The 21404-nt window shown below is 35.7% G+C and overlaps 1 protein-coding gene across 10 annotated transcripts in view; it reads right to left on the reverse strand.

The window, feature by feature from the left end:
* ZMYND11 (zinc finger MYND-type containing 11) overlaps nucleotides 1-20892 on the reverse strand; it is a gene marked incomplete at its 5' end in the record, with an annotated part of 74269 nt that extends 53377 nt beyond the window's left edge. For all 10 annotated transcript variants that reach the window (XM_079700976.1, XM_079700968.1, XM_079700974.1 and 7 more), the window contains one exon: nucleotides 20777-20892. In XM_079700976.1, the coding sequence (XP_079557102.1) occupies nucleotides 20777-20892 (116 nt within the window). The remainder of the gene's footprint in view (nucleotides 1-20776) is intronic.
* Nucleotides 20893-21404: the final 512 nt, after the last annotated feature.

Genomic DNA, 21404 nt, shown 5'->3' on the forward strand with positions numbered 1-21404 from the left:
GAGGTGGGGAGTGGGGAGGGGAGTGGGCAAAACGGGTGACCATGGTCAAAAGGTACAAACTTCCAGTTATTAGATAAATAACTCATGGAGATATAGTGTACATCATGGTGACTATAATTAATACTATTGTACTGCATATTTGAAAGTTGCTAAGAGAATAGATCTTAAAATTCCTCATCACAAGAAAAAAGTTTTTTGTAACTGTGTGGTGATGGATGTTAACTAGACTTACGGTGATCATTTTGCAATACACACAAATATTGAATCATTATCTTGTATACCTAAAACTAATACAATGTTATTTGTCACTTATACCTCAATTTAAAAAAAAGTCAGTGAAAAAAAATCATGGTATAAAATGGTACAATTTCTCAAAAACATTATATAATTATCTCTGTATAAGAGTTCTAGAGGTATATTCCAGGAACTGTAAAAGACATTACTTCCAAGAACATTGGTTCAGCAGGCAGGGGTAGGAGGAAGACTTTTTTTTTTTTTAAACAGTACTCCCTTTTGATTTTTGTTCATGTACCTATTGGCTAAAGACTATTTTTACTAAAAAGTAGCCACCATCTACCATCCATCCAAATGTACGAAAGCTCCTTTCTCCCACACAAGCTTGCCAGTCTTGGGCAGGTCCCCTCCTTCCTTTCTAAACTCATCTTAGCTCTTCTGTCCTTTATTCATCCATAATAATTTTAAAGTCAATCGGCAAGATCCATGAAAAACACTGCTGTGATTTAGATTAGAGGAGAATAAATACCATTACAATATTAAGTAATGTTAACTTTCACTGATGAACTCTGCATAATTGTTAATTTATTTATAACTTTTTCTATGTCCTTAATAAGGTCTTATAATTTTTCCCCATAAAACTCTTGCACATCTTTTGGGTTTTTCCTAGGTACTGCATGTTTTTTGTTTCTTTTGAAAAGAGGGTTTCATTTAATATTTTCTGGTTGGTGGTTGCTGGTACACCAAGGTTGGGAAACCCTGCTAAACCCTTATTAGTTTTAGGTTTGTCTAAGTACGTCTACTAAACTTGTCTTTTCTTAGTGTGCTAATTAGGACTTCCAGTACAATGTACCCTTAGGTAGTATTAATATGGATATCCTTGTTTCAGATCTTGCAAAGGATTCATATAACACACTTTCATCATTAAACACACTTGCTGAAGGTTACTATTAGATATATTTTATCAATATAAAGTGATAAATATAAATATGATGGTTGCTAAAGGATATTGGTAGCTTTTATTAAGAAAATTCCTTTCCAGTCCCAGTTTGTTTTGTTTTAACAAGAAACACATTATACTTTATTATTCCTTGATACATTTTAATCCACTGACTTTCACCACACAAATGGGTCTTCTTAGCCACTGTGCACTCAAACAGCAGTAGAGCATGGATGAAGGCACAATAAAAGAGAACTTTCCTTTCTCTTAGTGACAGCATGTTGGGCTCGACTTCCTTAGTTCAGAGCAATGCCTAAACTTGAGGAATTCCTTACTTTTTCTCACCTGTTTTTCTCAAAAAGTAGAACAGAACCAGAGTGCTGCAGATGTTACACAAATGAGGAGTAACATCATCTTACTCAGTATTATAGGCTAAGCATACTGGATAAGCCTTAAGACTATCCAAGGTAATTATAAATATATTCTGAATGATTGAGTGACTCAAACAATACCTTAAATATAACAAAGGGTCCCAACCCATTTTTCCTTTTCTTAGATCATCAAGTACTCAGGAAGGTTTAGTGCCTGTGAAAATACTTATGCTAATAATTCAGGTTAAGGTCACTCCAGGTCTCTCATTTTCTTACATGCTACATATCCATCACAAGGACTGATCTTCAAATAAAGAGACAAAAATAGCAGTTTGGGTTTGAGATGCATTTAGAATGGCCATCTAGTCTCCTATTTTAATTTCACTTAATATAAATCATGAAATAGTATGTAAATGTCTACAATTTAAATATTATATAGTCAATTTCTCTGAACTTTTTCAACAGCTTTTTAATTTTCTCCCATCCTATCCATTTTCTTTCCAATAATTTCCCTCCCAATGTCTCTCCTAGGATGCTACTTTCCAACAGGTGTTGAGCACTGAAGTGTGCCCAAGCAAAAGGCTGCAGAACCCAGGGTTATTTCATCTCCCCTGAGATAATTCTGCATGTTCCAAGACAAAAAAATATAGTTGATGGTAACAGCCATTGCTAATTTAACATTTTTACAAAAGAAGTCTTATGAATCATAATTTCCTAAAATTAATTATCTATCTTTAACCCTTCTAATAATGATTCAATCTCAGAAACTTGTGTCATGCAGTTTGAAATGAGTATATTGAGAGATGGGCACACTAATGAAAACAATATCACTATGATCATACCCTGCAGAAGAAGGAACCACCAAAAAATGCACTGGTATGTTTTCTGTTAATTAAAAAATATAAGGAACGCCTAGTATTGTCCTCCTGCCCCTTACCTCAGGGGTCCCCAACCCCCAGGCCCAGGCCTGTTACAAACCGGGCCACACAGCAGGAGGTGAGCAGCCGGCAAGTGAGCGAAGAAGCTTCATGTGCCGCTCCCCATCGCTCCCCATCGCTCCCCACCGCTCCCATTACTGCCTGAACCACCTCCCCCCAACCCCCGGTCCGTGGAAAAATTGTCTTTCACAAAACCAGTCCCTGGTGCCAAAAAGTTTGGGGACCACTGCCTTACTTACACCTTCACACTATCATGAAGGCTAGAGGCCTTCATTTTGATGGCAATATAGCAAATTTATTTTAAGTGTACTCTGGATGATCTGGATAAAATCAGTACTGCCCCATAATTTCTGTACCTAACGGCTCCCAACTGGCCTCACTGAACTGGCTCAGGGGCTGAAAAAAGACTCAACTGAAAACATCACATTTGAGATAAAATTTTAAGTGAAGATCGATCTAATCTCATGATGTTAACGGACATTCTGAGTATAAAAGCTATGGACATAACAGAGGAGAAGATCCAAAATATCTGACTAGATAAGAAATGTGAAATTTCTCCATGACATAAACATCACAAATCCTTTTTTTTTTCCCTAGCCTCTGGAGCAACCACCACTGACTTCCATTCTGCAAATGAAAAGCAAACAGGGGCTTCCCTGGTGACGCAGTAGTTGGGAGTCCGCCTGCCAATGCAGGGGACATGGGTTCGAGCCTGGGTCCAGGAAGATACCACATGCCACGGAGCAACTAAGCCAGTGCACTGCAGCTGCTGAGCCGCACTCTAGAGCCCACGAACTACAACTACTGAAGCCCATGCACCTAGAGCCCATGTTCCACAGAGGGAGAGGCCACCACAATGAGAAGCCCGCGCACCGCAACAAGGAGTGGCCCCCGCTCACCACAACTAGAGAAAAGCCCGTGCGCAGCAATGAGGACCCAACTCAGCCATAAATAAATAAATAAATAAAAATTTAAAAGAAAAGCAAACAATAAAATGGAATATTTTATTACAAATATGACAAAGAGCCTGTATTCTTAAAATGCAAAACTATAACAGTAAGAAAACTATTTCACCTGTCAAGTGAGCAAGATACTTAAAATTATTCTCAGAGCTGGTAAAAATGCATTAAGACAGCCACTCTCAACACAGCTTTGCTAAAAACACTGTCTGGAAAGCACTTTCTCTCAACACCTTATAGATGGCCCTATCATTGGACCCAGTAATTCTACTTCTATGGAAACAATCTGTATGAGATATGGGATTTATGTAGAAAAATGTTCCTCACACCTGAAATTTTATAGGGAAAAAAAAGGATCCAAGTGTCCATAACAGTAAAATAAATTATGGATATAAAATGAGTTACATATTCACCCAATAGAGCAAAATGCACCTAATAAAGTTATTGTTTTAAAAAGCACAACAGTGTGAGAAAATGTTCATGGTGTAATATTAAAGATATAAATGTACAAGATTTTAAAATATATAGATGTATATACATACAGGAGAGAGAGTTATACTACTGTAATGGTTGATTAGGTCATTCAGATCAATGCTCATTTCTCTTTTCTTCACCCTTCCCGTCCCCTTCTGATATATACTACCTTACTCTATTTACGCTACTTAATTCTTTTTCTAATTGTCCCCAAAATATTTTTGGAACAAATGAAGTTCTATAAAACATGCTGTTTATATTTATTTGATACACATATAAATATAACATACATACACAAATTAAAAACCATCCACCATCCATCCTTTTTTATGGCCCCAGTTACAGGTATTCTACTCTTAGGTATTTATCCAAACATACATCATCTACACCTGTACACAAAAACAGATTGTAGCTTTTATCATAATCCCGAATGGCCCTCAGCAGATGACTGGATTTTGAAAACTGTAGCATAGGTACTTCCCTAGCAGTCCAGACTCCACGCTTCCACTGCAGGGGGCGCGGGTTCAAACCCTGGTCAGGGAACTAAGGTCCCACATGCCATGCGGTGTGACCAAAAAGTAAAACAAACGAACAAAAAAAACTGTGGTATATCCGTATGATGGAATACTACTTAGCAATAAAAAAAGGAATAAACTATCAATATACGTAGCACATGAATCTCAAAACATGCTGACCAGGAGAAGCTAATCACGAAAAAGAATATACTATATGATTCCATTTATATAAAATTCTAGAACAAGCAAAGATAATCAGTCACTGTGACAGAAAAGCCAATCACTGCCTGGGGCTGGGGAACAGGTGAACTGACTATAAAGGACAACAAGGGAGCTTTTGGGGGTGATGACAACTTTCTATATCTTGATTAAGATGGTGGTTACACAGGGGCATTAATTTGCAGATGAAGAAAGGAAACTGACTTCCCTGAGAAAACACAGCTAGTTAATAGGAGAGCTGATAACAGAAACAGTCTAGTTCTAGTAGATATTTCAAGCTTTCTGTAGCAAGGACACTGGCTACAGGAAAAGAGCAGACATGCATTCAACATTCACAAGTAAGGTGAAGGCTGCTGAGTGAATGTCATGTGCCAGTCACTATCTTTTGGTGCTTGGCATATACCAATACACAAAACAGAAAAAGATCCTTATCTATAAAGCTTACTTATTGGTGGGAAGAGGTTGCAGGGGCCGAGGGCAAACAAAAAATGGCACGACTAAATATTTAAGAGTAAACTATATAGTGTGCTAAGGGCCCCTAAAACATCTCCAAGAGTCACTGACTCTAAAGTTCGAATTCTAAAGAAGCAGGCAGACTCACTATAGACAGAAAAATAAAACTGCATCCTTTTCTACCACCGCATAAAAAGAGAACTACAGATAAAGACCTAATTCTTGTGGTCTAATTAAGAAGAAGGATTCCTTAAATAAAATTTCAAAAGCACAAAACATTAGGCAAAAAATATTGAATTTGATCATATCAAAATCTAAAATTTCTGTTCAACAAAGAACACTTTGGGAAAGATTAATAAACAGATTAACAGAATAAGAAAAAATATTTACAAAGCATAAAGTGTATAGGAGAATTAACAGCAAGAGCTTCTACAAATCAACAGAAAAAGACAACCCCAATGGGAAAATGGGCAAAATACAAAAACAGACATCCACAGAAAAGAAAGGCCAAAACCTTATAAGAACACCAAGAACTGGTGCTCTAATAAAGACAGAAATGTAAATTAAAATATGAGTGACAAAATTTATGCAACTGGACATCAAGTATATGCAGACGCTTGAAGAAACTGTGTCCTTGTGCACTAATGAATCTGTAGATGGGCGTCCTCTCTTGAGAGCTTGGTCAAATTAAGTGGATGCATTTCCTATAGTCAAAATGTTCCCAGATACACACATCAACAAATTACTCATGCAGGTCAAAATTAAACTGTTACTTGCAGCTGTGAAGAGTTGTAGCAATGCATGGTTATGTGCAAGGTGGAGGAAAAATGGAGACAACCTGAGCATCCATCATAAGGAAATAGTTCAAAGCATGAGGAGACTAGTGAAAAAACTGAAAACACCCAAGTTATCCAACCAATGGCAGCATGATGATAATATGTACCCACAGGGTCGTAATAAAAGCTGAACAAGGTAATGAATGTAAAGCGATCAGCCCAGCGCCCAGCACTAACCCACTCTACACCAATGGTTCCTGTACCACCCACTGTTTATCCTCTAAGCTTTCACCTTCATTACTTATATTACTGAATATTAAAACACTTATGAGTTGTTGTAAGAATTTAATAAATGACATATGGAGGCAATACAAAAGTAAAGGGGAAAAAGCATGGCCTCTTAAGTCACCAGGTCTCAGTTCAAATACCAGCTTTACAACTTACTAGCTACGTGACCCTGAACAAGTGATTTAACCTCTCTGTATCCCAATGGGCATATCCTTAAGTAAAATTAATAGTGTCAATCCATGCAGTTGATTTGAAGGTAAGATAATGTAATGTAACCTTACAATAAATGTTTATCTTACTACTCATCCCTCCTCCCTCCCAAAACAGCACGGAACAGTCTCACCAGACGGAATATTGTGCAACCATTACTAATAATAATTTATGGTAACCATATAACAACAAGGAAAAAGGCTAAACAATGTTGAGAAAATAATAAGCATGTGAAAAATGACCAGAAAGAAATACATCAAAATGGGTCCCTTACTGGAACTGGAGTAGGGAAATTACAGGTGATTATTTTTCTGCTTTTTACTTTTCTGCAAGTATCCTACAATATGGTTATGTTACTTTTAGAAGTTTAAAAAAATTGTAACAGTAATGCTCTGCCACTAGGTGCTTTATAGACACAAGGAAGGATCAAACTATGTAAATCAACAAACGTTAACACAGCACGCTAACAGAATGAAAGATAAAAAATCCTATGATGACCTCAATAGATGCAGATAAGGCATTTGACAACACTCAGCACCTCTTCATGATAAAAAAACACTCAGCAAATGGGGTACAGAAGGAAACTACTATACCATAATAAAAGCCATATATGAAAACCCCCCAGCAACCATCATACTCAATGGTGAAAGACTGAAAGCATTTCCTCTAAGATGAGGAACAAGATAAGGATGCCTGCTTTCACCACTTCTAGTCAACGTAGTACTGGAAGTTCTAGCCAGAGCAATTTGGCAAGTAAAAGATATAAAAGGAATCTAAATTGGAAAAGAAAAAGTAAAATGAGCACAGTATTTCACATTATCTGAAAAGGAAATTATTACAATAATTCCATTTACAACAGTGTCAAAAAGAATAAAATACTTAGGAATTAAATTAACCAATGAGGTGAAAGACTTATACAATGAAAACTACAAAACACTGCTGAAAGAAATTAAAGACATAAATACAGCTGACCCTTGAACATCATGGGGGTTGGGTGCGCCTACACCCATACAGTCAAAAATCCATGTATATCCTTACAGTCAGCCCTCCATATCTATGGTTCCACATCCATGGATTCAACCAACTGCAGATCATGTAGTACTGTAGTACATATTTATTTTTTAAATGTCTGTGTATAAGTGGACCCGCACAGTTCAAACCTTTGTTGTTCAAGGGTCAACTGTAAATGGAAACACATCCCATGTTTGTGGATTGGAAGAACTAATATTATTAAAATGTCAATATTACCCAAAGCAATCTATAGATTCAATGCAATCCATATCAAAATCCCAATGACTCCTTTTCAGATATACAAAAAACAATCAGAAAATTCATATGGAATCTCAATGGACCCCAAATAGCTAAAACAATCTTGAAAGAAGAAGAAAAAATTGAAAGACTCATACTTCCTGATTTCAAAATCTACTTCAAAGCTACAGTAATCCAAACAGTGTGGTACTGGCATAAAGACAGACATACAGACAATGGAATAAGATAGCCCAGAAATAAAATCCTTGCATATACTGCCAAAGTATTTTTGACAAGGGTGCCAAGACTACTCAGTGGGGAACACTCTTTTCAACAAATGGTGCTGTAAAAACTGGACATCAAAATGCAAAAGAATGATGTCAGACTTTCACCTAACAGAATATACAAAAATAAACTCAAAATGGATAAAAGACCTAAATGTAAGATCAAAAACAATAAAACTCTTGGAAGAAAACTTAGGACAAAAGCTTCACAACACTGGATTTGGTGATGATCTCTTGGATATGACATCGAAGGCACAGGCAACAAAAGAAAATATAGTCAAATTGGACTTCATGAAGATTTTAAAATTTTGTACATCAAGAGACATTACCCACAGAGTTAAAAGGCAACCCACAAAAAGGAGAAAATATTCAAAAATCATATATCTGATGAGAAATTATTATCCAGAACATACAGAGAACTCCTAAACTCAACAACATATAAACCTGATTCAAAAACGGGCAAAGGGGGCTTCCCTGGTGGCACAGTGGTTGAGAGTCCACCTGCCAATGCAGGGGACACGGGTTCGTGCCCTGGTCTGGGAAGATCCCACATGCCACGGAGCGGCTGGGCCCGTGAGCCATGGCCACTGAGCCTGCGTGTCCGGAGCCTGTGCTCCGCAACGGGAGAGGCCACAACAGTGAGAGGCCCGCGTATCACACACACAAAAAAAAAACAGGCAAAGGACCTGAACAGACATTTCTCCAAAGAAGATGTTTAAAGGGCCAATAAGCACATGAAAAAATGCTCAACATCACTCATCATTAGGGCAATGTAAATCAAAACACAACAAGGCTACTTAATGCATTGTGGTAAACGAAATGGGAAGGAAATCCAAAAAAGATATATGTATATATATAGCTGATTCATTTTGCTGCACAGTAGAAACTAACACAACATTGTAAAGCAACTATACTCCAATTAAAACAAAACAAAACACAAGATACCATTCACACCCATCAGGATGGCTACTATCAAAACAGAAAATTATAAGTGTTGACTAGGTCACAGAAAATTTGGAACTCTTGTGCACTGCTGGTGGGAATGTAAAATGGTACAGCTGCTGTGGAAAACAGTATGGTGGCTCCTCACAAAATTAAAAATAGAATCATCATATGATCCAGCAACTCTACGTCTGGGTACATACCCAAAAGAATTGAAAGCAGAGTCTCAAAGAGGTATATGTACACCTATGTTCATAGCAGCATTGTTCACAATAGCTAAAACATGGAAGCAACCCAAGTGTTCAATGATGGGTGAATGGATAAGCATAAGGTGGTCTATATATACAATGGAATATTATTCATCATTAAAAAAGAAGAAAATTCTGCAATATGCTACAACATGGATGAACATGAGGACATGATATTAAATGAAATAAGCCAGTCACAAGAAGACTAATACTGTGTGATTCCATTTACATAAGGTACTTTGAGTAGTCACAGTCATAGGAACAGAAAGTAGAATAGTGGCTGCTAGGGTCTGGGGGGAAGGAGGAGTTACTGTTTAATAGGTAATGAGTTTCAGTTTTGCAAGATGAAAAGAGCTATGGAGATGGGTGGTGGTGACAGCAGCACAACAATGTGAGTGTATTTCATACCACTGAACTGCATACTTAAAAATGGTTAAGATGGTAAATTTTATGTTCTGTATACTTTACCACAATAAAAAAAAATTAGAAGTAATAATAATGATCTGCCACTAGGTGCTTTATAGATGGGATAGGTATACAACAAATATTTTATTTTAAAATTGCATTGAACAAAAAAGTAATAAACTTCAAACCTAAACAGCATCATCAATGAATTTATTTTTAAAATTAGATTATACTCTGAAGAACTAGGTTCTCCCTAATTCTGACATTTAACCTGTGACAAATAATTTATTCATACAGCCTCATATTCTTTACATATAAAGTGGGGCTAATATGAATGTCAGAGTTGCTGTTAGGCTGAAATGAGATAATATGGAAACACCAAGTAGATGACAATGTTTTTAAAACTTCAAAGTTTGCAAGGATACAAATATAAATTCATTAAATATCAAAAGGAAACATTTAATGGTTAGGAGCTTGGACTATGACATTAGATCTATATTCAAATTTCAGTTCTACTGCCAAAAACCTGTGTGGCTGTAGGCATTTTATTTCACCTGCCTAAGCTTCATCATCTTCATCAACAAAATGAGGCTAATGACAATAGACCTCACGGAGTTCCAGTGTGAAAATTAAATGAGAAATCATATAGGGCATTGTGCTTGTCACAAAATAATGACTCGATGTTCTCAATTATTATAATCTTCTTTGAAACTACTTCTTCAGTTAATGCAACTGAATATTTATTATAATTAAGAAACCTTTTCTCAGCGTCTTGTCCTAGCTACTATGCTTCATACTAAGATCCAAAGGTAGGAAAGATGCATGCCCTACCCTCAAGATGCTCACAAACAGCAAAGGAAGCAGAAATATTTTTTAAAGATCATAAAAGGCTATAACAAATAATAAAATTCAGCTTTATACATGTTACTATGTGAGCAAAGAGTAAGAGTAAAGGGATTGGCTATAGTGAGGAATAAATCAATATCTCAAAGGAAATCATGTTTGAGTTGGATCTTAAAAGAAAGGGGATGCTCTGTCCATTAATGAAGGAAAAATACAAAATAAAGAATCAAAATAATAGGGTTCTGAGGCAACTGAGAACAGTCTCATCAGATGGGCTCTGAACTGGGGGAGGCAGGTCATGGAAGCAAGGAAAGTTAGGGTCCGACTGTGAAAGGCTCAGCACAAACACCTTGTTCAAGTATTTGCACTTTACGCACAATGGGGGAATCAAGAACATAATCAGACCTAAAATCTAGAAAACTGATAAAATGTGAGGCTTAGGTCAACTTAAAGGTGTCAGAAATGACTTCCTAGGAGATATGTCTTGAAAAAGGAGTCTGTCTAGTGGACAAGTCCAGGAGGACCGGCATCCCAGCCAAGTGTGGAACACAGCAGAGCTGAGGCCCTCGAGAGCCCAGTGCGTCTGGAGTACAGGCCATTCTTGAGCAGGAAACAGCAAGAGGTGATGCAAATGAGGAAGGCCGAGGTATTGACACCCTGCACAAGGAATTGGGAAAGCATCGGCCAACAGAAGAAGGCTTTCAGTTGTGGAACATTTGATAAGATGGTGTTTTTGAAAAACATCTCTGACACCAATGATGGGAAGAGGAAAACAGACTAGCAAGACCAGGAGACCAGAGGCCCAATTAGGAACCTGCTGCCACTGCAAAGGCAGGAAATTACACAAGGCTAAAACCCAGGCCAGGTAGGGAAGAGCAGACATTTAAGAGGACCATTCAATCTATCCAGTCTAGGATACTCCAAACACATTTACATTCCCCTCTAGCCACAGGATTAAAATCTCAATGCTGGCATTAGAGACCCCTCCTAGTCTGGGCCTCTCTGCCTTTTCATTCCCTTTTCCCCAAAACTCTACAGTCCCTCTGTTTTGACTCCCCTCTCTGCCTCACCAAATCCCATCCAACTTCCAAGGCCTGACCAATTCCATACCCTCCATAAGGCCTCCCTGACTCTCCCTCAGTGACTGCCCCCTCAAATAAGGTCTATCATGTTATTAATTAAACATTCCACTTTCATGGGGCTGAGCTGTCTTCTGTCTGTGATACCTCTCCTATTATTTGGTACTATTGTTTTATTCTTTAATGGTTATTGACACTTTTCTGTGCCTTGTCTGTATGTTTCCATCACAGAACTGCAGAGAAATGTGAAACATGAAAACAGCTAGACAACAATCCAAGCCAAGGTGAGTGCCACTAGAAAAAACTCAGTGTAGAACTGTGGATTATGGTTCTTCAGAATCAGTTACTTCTTCTGTAAGGCTGTTATTATGTAAAATAAAATAACAATGGTAACAGTGGTAAACTGTACCTGCCAATCTGCTACCATAGGAAGATATATAAGAAAGAATAAATCAATGTAGACTGAAATGAGAATGTAGTTATGAGAATGACGAATTCTTGGAAGTACATATACAGCACAACATTAACTGCTAATTTTTTAAAACTAACTTTATTTTCAAAGAAGTAACTTAGGTAATGGCCATTTTCCTATTCTACAATAAATCTTATGAGGGAATAGAAATTGACAAAGACAAAATTATAACTTAACAAATAGTTCCTAGAAATCATGGGTTTCATAAAACTGAACTGTAATAAATAAATAAACAAATAAATAAATAATGTGTACCTAGTTGCAACTTCAAAGGCAACCTACACATGAAGAAGACTTACAGTTTGGGCTTATGTCTGTCTGTAGTGACAGGAAGAACTCCAGGAGAACTCAAATTTCAATGCCAAACATGTCACAAGAGGTCAGAGGTCACATTTTCTAACTGGGGTTTGACCCTAAAGTAAGCAATACACGTAATTAATTGATGCCCTAATCTGAAACATTAACTTGAATGGGACTAAGTCAACCAATCCAATGTTAGTCTAATCATGCTAGTCACAAACATGGTTACCTCTAGAAACACAAAATCAAAGTTATTCAAGACAGGAAAGAAAGTTTCAACTGCTTTTTCCAACAGTCAACAAAAAAATTAATTTGACCTCTCCCAATGACACCAATAATGTTAGCCAATAATGCTGGCAGAGACTAATATAAAATCCATACTTATTTCAAAAATATGTCTTTAAATTATAACTATTACTTAGAATACTTATGAAACTCTAATGCTATATTATAATTATCCAAATTAGATATGAAAAATTTATTTGTATTAAAGAGGAAAAAATGACATGTAACTTATTTTTATTGGATATTAAAATATAGGTGACATTTTAAAAAATAACCCGACAATGAGTATTTTTATTGGATATTAAAATACAGGTGACATTTTAAAAAATAACCTGACAAAGCGTTATGAATCATACTGGGAATCTTAGGGATTCAAAGTTTAAATTTCATTTCTGTTACTGATTTCATTGTCATATGAATCTTCACCTTTTTGCTCCTTAATTTAAAAACTGTAAAACGCGGGCTAACATCATGACTTTAAACATATTTTATAAATATTTGTTTTATATAAGTGCTAAGCAATCAACTATTTCAAAGTTTTAATTTCATTACACCTAACCAAATTTCAAAAAATTGAATTCATCATATGTGCTACTTATAATTTAGCATTTAGACCTTTAAAAGAGAAGCTACTCTTGCCTATGCTTATGTTCAATTCATCTAAACTAACGTATATTTTTTTATGATAAAATGAATCATTTGTTTCCATCTTATGATGATTAAAACATCACAAAACATCTTTCAGTTTCTAAAAATACAAAATTTTTTTTATATTTTATAAAATTTTGGAGAAGCCAAAATTTATTTGTGCTTATTTAGTTTCCAAGTGCGGACATGTATGGAATTTTATATCATCATTAAATCAAATTTATAAACATGAGCTTTTAAATCAGAGGTATAGGTTACCCATTAATTTTAAACAATCAAACTTCATCCCATACATGTATTTTGATTTCAGATTGACTCTTTTTATAAAAATACATCCCCAGGGCTTCCCTGGTGGTGCAGTGGTTGGGGGTCTGCCTGCCAATTCGGGGGACACGGGTTCGTGTCCCGGTCCAGGAAGATCCCACATGCCACGGAGCGGCTGGGCCCGTGTCCGGGGCCTGTGCTCCACAACGGGAGAGGCCACAGCAGGGAGAGGCCACAGCAGTGAGAGGCCCGTGTACCGCAAGAAAAAAAAACAAATACATCCCCAAATAACAGAACTTGTCAAAGAAGTTTCTCTGAGTGATGTTTTTTAAATATTTGAAATATTCAATAAATCTCAACAGTGATTCTCTAATTTATAGCACCTTTTCTACTCCTTTTTGAACAGAAAACTAGCAGGTTTAAAAAAAAAAAGAAAAGTAAAAGAAAGTGGTAAAAAAAGACTCAGGACTCTTTCCAAGGGAGGTGTACTGACAACTAATAGGAGGCTACTGCTATGAGCCCTGAAAGTTAGACATCATCATATTAGGTGGAAGAAACATTTGTAACACAGAAAAATTATCCTATTTTGTTAGAGAAATTGTTATTAGTCCCTAATTGTTCGATTAACTTGGAGGACCTGAAGCTTCTACTCATGAAATTTCCTTTTAAATTTCAACACAAATTTAATATTTTAATGATCCTTTGAAGATGATACTGCTGTAGATTCTGATATGTCTAGTGTTACATACAAAAATGAAAAATGTTCCTTGAATTTGCCTCTGCTAGAAGGAATTTTTACCACTTTTAGCTCTACTTTAGGACTTCAGAAAATACACAGTACTTTTAACAACTTTTTTTTTTTTGAGAAAAACAGCAAGACTGCTGTGAGCTGGGAAGATGGTAGAAGGAAGTAACATGGTTTTTAGTGTCTCCCAAACCCTCTACATAAAGTTACTAGAAGAGTTAGCAAAAGCAAACAAACAACCCAACCCCTGGACAACATAAACAACAAAATTAAGTGATGAGAATCCCCATGAATCCCAAAGTCTTAGTAGGTGAGGACAAATCTCCAAGAGCTGCAATCACAATTGGTACTGACACCTGTGCAGGAGAAAGCAAGGGACACAACACACCACCTAATGGAAGTGAGTATAGGAGGATAAAACAACCAACAGGCAGTCATTGAAAAGCAAAGTGGGCCAATTCGAGAACAGCAGTTGAAACTGGGTAGGGTTTTACACACTTCCATTTGCAGGTAACTGATGGTAATTTGTGAATTCATGGTAAAGCCTTAAGGGGCTAGAACATAGTGAGAACTATGAACACTCAAAATTAATAATCCAAACCTCCCTTTCAGTACAGAGCTCCACAGTGTAGAGGAATTGCTAGTAATAAAAGTACCAAACACTACTGAAGTCTGGTCATAAAGATCTCCAATGTAAGGACAATGGGTACAAAAGAAATTGCGATTCTGGAAGAAGATACAGAAGAAGCAGGAAATCATGGTAAATATGAGGCCATATTGTTAGCTCTTCATAAAAATGACATAAGAAGATGCTTTAGAGCCATATCTAGAAAAACTATTCTCAACCACCTTTCCCTGATACAAGTTCTGGAAGCTTGATTTCACATGAAAGGACTGTGGTTGAAGAAGCAGGACATCCTTAAAATGAAAGCACGCCTGAGAGATGTGCCTATAACACAGATGAAAACTGTAACTACTATTTTAAAACACATGAAAAGACGTTAAGAAGATGATGTTAAGATATAGGAAAGATATAAATCAGAATTAGAAAAACTCAGAAATGACTTAAACATGCGAAGTAAATGAAAAAATTCACTTCAGAAGTAAAAAGTCCAAAGTAGAAGGTACACAAGAGTGAGTACATAGCAGAAAAAGTCATAAGTAGAAGTTGTAAAGAAAGAAAAGGTTAAAAACAAAAATATACAGTAGCTTTATTCATAACTGCCCAAACTGAAAATTACAAATATAGAAGATAGGAAAAGAAACCAACACAGAATAAGAGAAGGCCCCAATAAATGACAACTAAACAAGATAATAAAAGTCTATGGATGATATATATACAATTGACCCTTGAACAACACAGGGGTTAGAGTCCACCTCACCCCCAATGCAGTCAAAAATCTCCGTCTCCCTTTACAGTCAGCCCTCTGTATCTGCAGTTCCACATCTGGATTCAGCCAACCATGAATCACGTAGTACTGTGGTGTGTATTTATTGAAAGAAATACGCATATAAGTGGACCTGTATGGCTCAACCCATGTTGCTCAAGGGTCAAACTGTTATCATTTTTAAAGTAAAATTTTCAATATTTCAAAAAAACATATTAAAGGGACACTGTATACCCAACAAAACAACCTAGAGTGACCAACACTGAGACACAGTCAAGTTCCTAGACTTCAAAGAAAAAAAAATCTTTGTGAATCTAGGCAAAAGGACAAAGTCACAACAGAAAGAAAATCAACTTGTCAACAGATGTTTTGATGGTAATGCTTTAAGCCAAAATAGATAACATATATAAGAACCTCAGAGAAAGAAAATAAAAGCTAAGGATTTTATATCCAACCAAATTCACTTTCAAGTAAAAAGGCTGCAGACCAACTGTTATTATAACATGCAAGAACTCAAATATTTGTCCCCAGGAAGTCTTGATTATGAATCTACTAGATGGAGCTGCCACTATGTAAAACTATGAAGCTTCCTCAGAAAATTAAAAATAGAACTACCATATGATCCAGCAATTCCACTCCTGAGTACTTATCCAAAGAAAATGAAATCACTATCTTAAAAAGATATCTGCACCCTCATGTTCATAGCAGCACTATTTACAACAGCCAAGACATGGAAACAACCAAAGTGTCCATCCACAGACAAATGGATAGAGAAAATATGGTATACATGCACAGTGGAATATTATTCAGCCATAAAAATGAAGGAAATCCCGTCATTTTGTGATATCTTAAAAAGATATCTGCACACTCATGTTCATAGCAGCACTATTTACAACAGCCAAGACATGGAAACAACCAAAGTGTCCATCCACAGACAAATGGATAGAGAAAATATGGTATACATGTACAGTGGAATATTATTCAGCCATAAAAAAAGAAGGAAATCCCCCATCACTTTGTGACAACGTGGATCAATCTTAAAGGCATTATGCTACGTGAAATAAGTCGGACAGAGAAAGATAAATACTATATGACCTCACGTATATGTGGATTCTTAAAAAACTAAACTCATGGATACAGAGAACAGATTGGTGGTTGCCAGAGGCAGGGGCTGGGGGTGGGCAAAATGAGTGAAGGTGGACAAAAGGTACAAACTTCCAGTTATAAGATAAATAAGTTCTGGGTGTGTAAGGTATGGCATGGTTAACAATACACAATTGTTAAGAGAGTATAAAAAGTTCTCTTCACAAGAAAAAAAATTTCATAACTAGGAGAGGTGATGGATGTTAACTGTATTTACTGTGGTAATCATTTCACAATATAAACATGTATCAAATCATTATGTTGTACACCTTGAACTAATACAATGTTATATGTCAACTGTATCTCAATAAAACTGTGGGGGTGGGGAAGCGAAAAACTTTTTTAAAGAATGTACTAGAGAATGAACTTTAGATATCAGTGGTGAGCATGAAATACACACTTATTTGGAGAAGTAAGACTAAATGGCAGTTGTAAGGAAGAAAGTATAATACGTAATTGCTATTTTCTGTGACAGTTTAGAATTAGTACAACTGTTTAAAGATGGGTAAGACAACTTATATGGTTTCCATGAAATGTATTATTAGTTAAGTGTTGATGCTATTATTCTCAGACAGCTTGGGATGCAGTGTTGGATGAAACAACTGAGTAACTACATGATATTCTAAAATGTTATTATCCATGATGTCCTAAAGAATCATGACTCTTACTGTGTAAGAAAGGAGATAAAGATTTTAGATAGCTCAGTAAGAACCAGTAGCCATAAATTCAAGGGGAAAGTATCAGTATGAATTCATGATGCAGTTTTTTTCTTTTACAATTATATGTATTTCCTAACTCGTCCACTAAAAGGCCTAGACAGACAGACCAACCTGGCAGCAATGAGCACAATGAAGGCCAAAAAATGCTCTTGAAACATAATTTCTAACTGCAAGAAACCAGAGACCCTTAGAGAAATCAGTGGTTCCAGGACTGGAGTAGGGTGTATCCTAGATGAGCCTGAAAAAATTCTGTCGTGTCAGAAAGCAGAGAGGAACTTCAGGGGCCAACGTGAAGAGGCTCCAAATTGTCAAAGAAGGGAAAAGTTAAGCATCAATAGGGATTATATCAGAAACAGACTGATATATATCAAATGGATTGAAACGCATGAATTCCAAATGACAAAAAAAAAAAAAAACCTAATGGGTTGCCATTAGAGGATGCTATTGTGAAAACTGGTAAATAAAAGAATCAGTTATTCTACCTTTCTGATATGAACAATACCACATGGTAACCATATACTACATGATGGGAAGTTTATGTCCTTATAGAATTATTCCAGTTAAAAAGGAAAAAATAAAACTAGATTATCACTATTTTGCAATCCTTAATGAATTATTGGATCTAGCCACTGCATACCAGGCTTAGTACTAACCTCACCAGATGAAATACATTATGGCCTCCTGAGGGCAGAACACATCACCACCTATGAAGAAGTCTCACCCCCACCCCCAAGCCTTAGGATCAACTATTAATTTCCATGAGATGCAAAGGAATGAGCAGCAGGTTAAAGTACACCACAGGGATGAAACCAGTGAAGGCAGGCTGTAGGAAACAACAGAGCAAATGAACCAGGTCCTTAGATAAATAAACTGCAAAGGAAAACAACAAAAAAAGATGAATGAGAAACCTATAGATTAAAAGTGACTTAAAAGACATTTCAAATAAAAACAAGCAGAACTAAAACATTATACAGAGGTAAACTACGGTGTTTAGGATGTGCCAGCCTTCAAAATATAAAGAGCCATGACCCCAAAGCCCAAAACTTAATGCGTGACTGAAGCTGTACAGTTTGTATTTTTATGGAGTCACTCACCAGTCAAATATAGAATGAAACTTAATTACTACATATACATTCTTCACATCAACTCTACTAAAGCCTTCAGTAACTTAAGATATTTGGATAAAGATTAAAGATACCTCTATGTTCAGACTTAGTTGTAACTAAGCAGAGCACCTTGATTTAAAATTAATCTAAAGCTTGAAAAGTATTTACCTATTTAGAATACAGAATAAGATTATTAGGCTTTAAAGCAAAAGATCTGACTTCCTGTCATGGTCCAATTCTTCTTCCTAACTTACCTTGGCAAGGGTTACGAGCAAGGAAATTAACACTGCTGAGAAGCCAAGGCACTGGGCTAGGCAATTATCTAGACAGCTCCTTCCCGGGGCTGACGGTCTGACCGGGAAATAATTACACATGTGACTAGTGTTATGAAAGAAGTACAAGATGCTCTAAATGCACCCCCGTAATAAAAAGGAATATGACATACTCTCAGATGAGATGAGGCAGAAGAAACACTGGGAACCACTCAAACACTTACCCTCTGATTTTCTCAGTATTTTTTTCATCTTTAGATAAGACTGATGAAACAATGACTATTTGGCAGGTAAATGAATTTATTCATATCTATCTTAAGATCTATGGATGGACCTTAGGACAGGAAGGTAAATAAGCCTTGGCACCCTTAAGGTTGTACTGATGAGGAAAGGAGGAGAGAGAATGTTTATGGACAATCCATTGTGCACAACGAGAAAAGGTGTGCAGTGCTGTCAACAGCCTCTGCATCGCTCACAATTTAACATGTATACACATGTACACACGTTACGGTCGTCCAAAGACTACTCTGACACCCACATCAACAACCTTGTCAGCCAAACTCTATAAATGTCACCTGTAGATTCCCACAGCTTCCTAGAGAATGTCCCTAGAGCTTTCAGAGAAAGATGCCATGGATTAATAAGAAGTAATAGCCTGTAAAGTTGAAATAGCTCAGTCAAGATTAAATGACTTTAATTTAAAAAATTAAATCCAAAGAACCGTATCTTTTTTTCTACATTCTTCTGTAAGTAATTTTTGATATATATAAACTATGGGTTTTTTAAAAATCCCAACCACAGGAAAATACTTAAGGCTTTTTTTTCTTTGAGGTTATTATAAAAAATTTTTATTCCAATATCACCAGTATTAAAAGTAATTTAATTATTATGTACTATTTATTTTATTCTTATTTTCCACATAGCTGTTACCTATTTTTTTCCCTTCTATTCACCTATAGGAGCTAGGAGTTGTACATGGGCAACTTTAAAATATTCAAAGGGTTAAATATAGAGTTAAAGCAATATACAGCATCATCTTTCTTTCTCATGTCCCTTCCCTCTTAAGTAATCTTTATAATCTTCTTCACTAGAATATGGCTAAGTGACAAAAATATGATACTTAACTTTGTTACTTATTAATAACGACAAAAATAAGCACTTAATTAAATGGGCTTTCGTAAATCATCTGTTTTCCATTTTTATAGGTAGCATCTAAAGAATGTGTTGGAGAATAAGTATAAAGAAATTCCATTTAAATTACAAAAAAATATCATTCAAACATTTTTAAAAGATTAATTTAACTTTATTCCTTTAAAAATACCAAACACAACAAAATCAAGTTCTATTTGAAGACTCCCTTATAATTACTACATAACATGACATGTAAATAGAGTATTCATACAATAGTCTGATTTTTTTCTATTCTGAATCTTGGACTGCCAAGATAAACAGCATTGGAAAATAAAGAAGAACTTTCTTCTGTCAACTGAAGATATATTTACTCTAACTTCTAAAATATAAAATGAAATTGTTAAAAATTCTTGGTTAGTGTGCTACAAACTAGTAAGATGTTACTATACCTACACCAAGCTATATGGTAGCATATATTATTCATACATTAAAATGAATAATGAACAGTAGACTTTTAGATAGCTTACATAAAAGCAAGTGATTAACTAAAAGCCTTTTTAATAAAAGACTTAAATAAGGACTTGTTTTCAAGAGCTACAAAATTTTGAGAACTAAAAATCTATTAGTGTACTATTGGAAATAGTACACATTGATACTTTACTTATCTAATATTCATTTATACAACCTCTAAACACAAGTTGCTTGTGTATGTTTCAGTATTTATTTCCCTAACAACTTTATACTCCTGTAAGGCAAAGTATCTAGTACTTTGTAATATGTTAATTAGCATAATAAATAAATAAATAATCTTTGGACCTTTTCTCCCAAAGTCTTATATAAAATTTTACATAGACTTTTTTTGTTTAAAATTACTTACTTTGTAATACGGTCAATGTTGGCAATTTGCTTCTGATTCCGTATAATCTCAATGGCTGCCCAAAGATGCTGGATAGCTTTTGTGTCCGCCTGCCGTCTTTTTGTTAAGCGTGCCATGACCTGTTTACTCCTTCAGCTGTAGCAATATACAAAAACATAAGGGAAAAGCACGGATTACAAAATGAATTATCATCAATGGAAGTAACACTCTCAGCACCTCAATATATAGTATAGCCAACTTTTTATTTTATTTTCTACCATCCACATCACCAATTACTCCATAAAACTTTTCACTTCATTACTTCACAAAGAATGACACTACAAGACCAACAGTAAAAAAAGGTCTTCCCAAGAAGGAGTGGCCATCTTATACCAATGTCAAAGAAATATACATTTAAAATTTATTATAAAGCAAAAGTGTTACTATATAAAATTTCATCTTTGATATTACATTGTGTGTAATTTGACAGATCAATGCAAAATGGAAATTAAATGTCCAAATTAGAAGTACTTTAGTTTATTATACTCATGGTTTAAATATTTTAATTCAATATAGACATACTGATAATGAAAACAACATTCCTTTTTTAAAAAAATAAAACCATAAACAGAAAATATAGAATAGTTGT

The sequence above is a fragment of the Hyperoodon ampullatus genome (assembly GCF_949752795.1).
Source record: "Hyperoodon ampullatus genome assembly, chromosome: 3".
NCBI lineage: Eukaryota > Metazoa > Chordata > Mammalia > Artiodactyla > Ziphiidae > Hyperoodon > Hyperoodon ampullatus.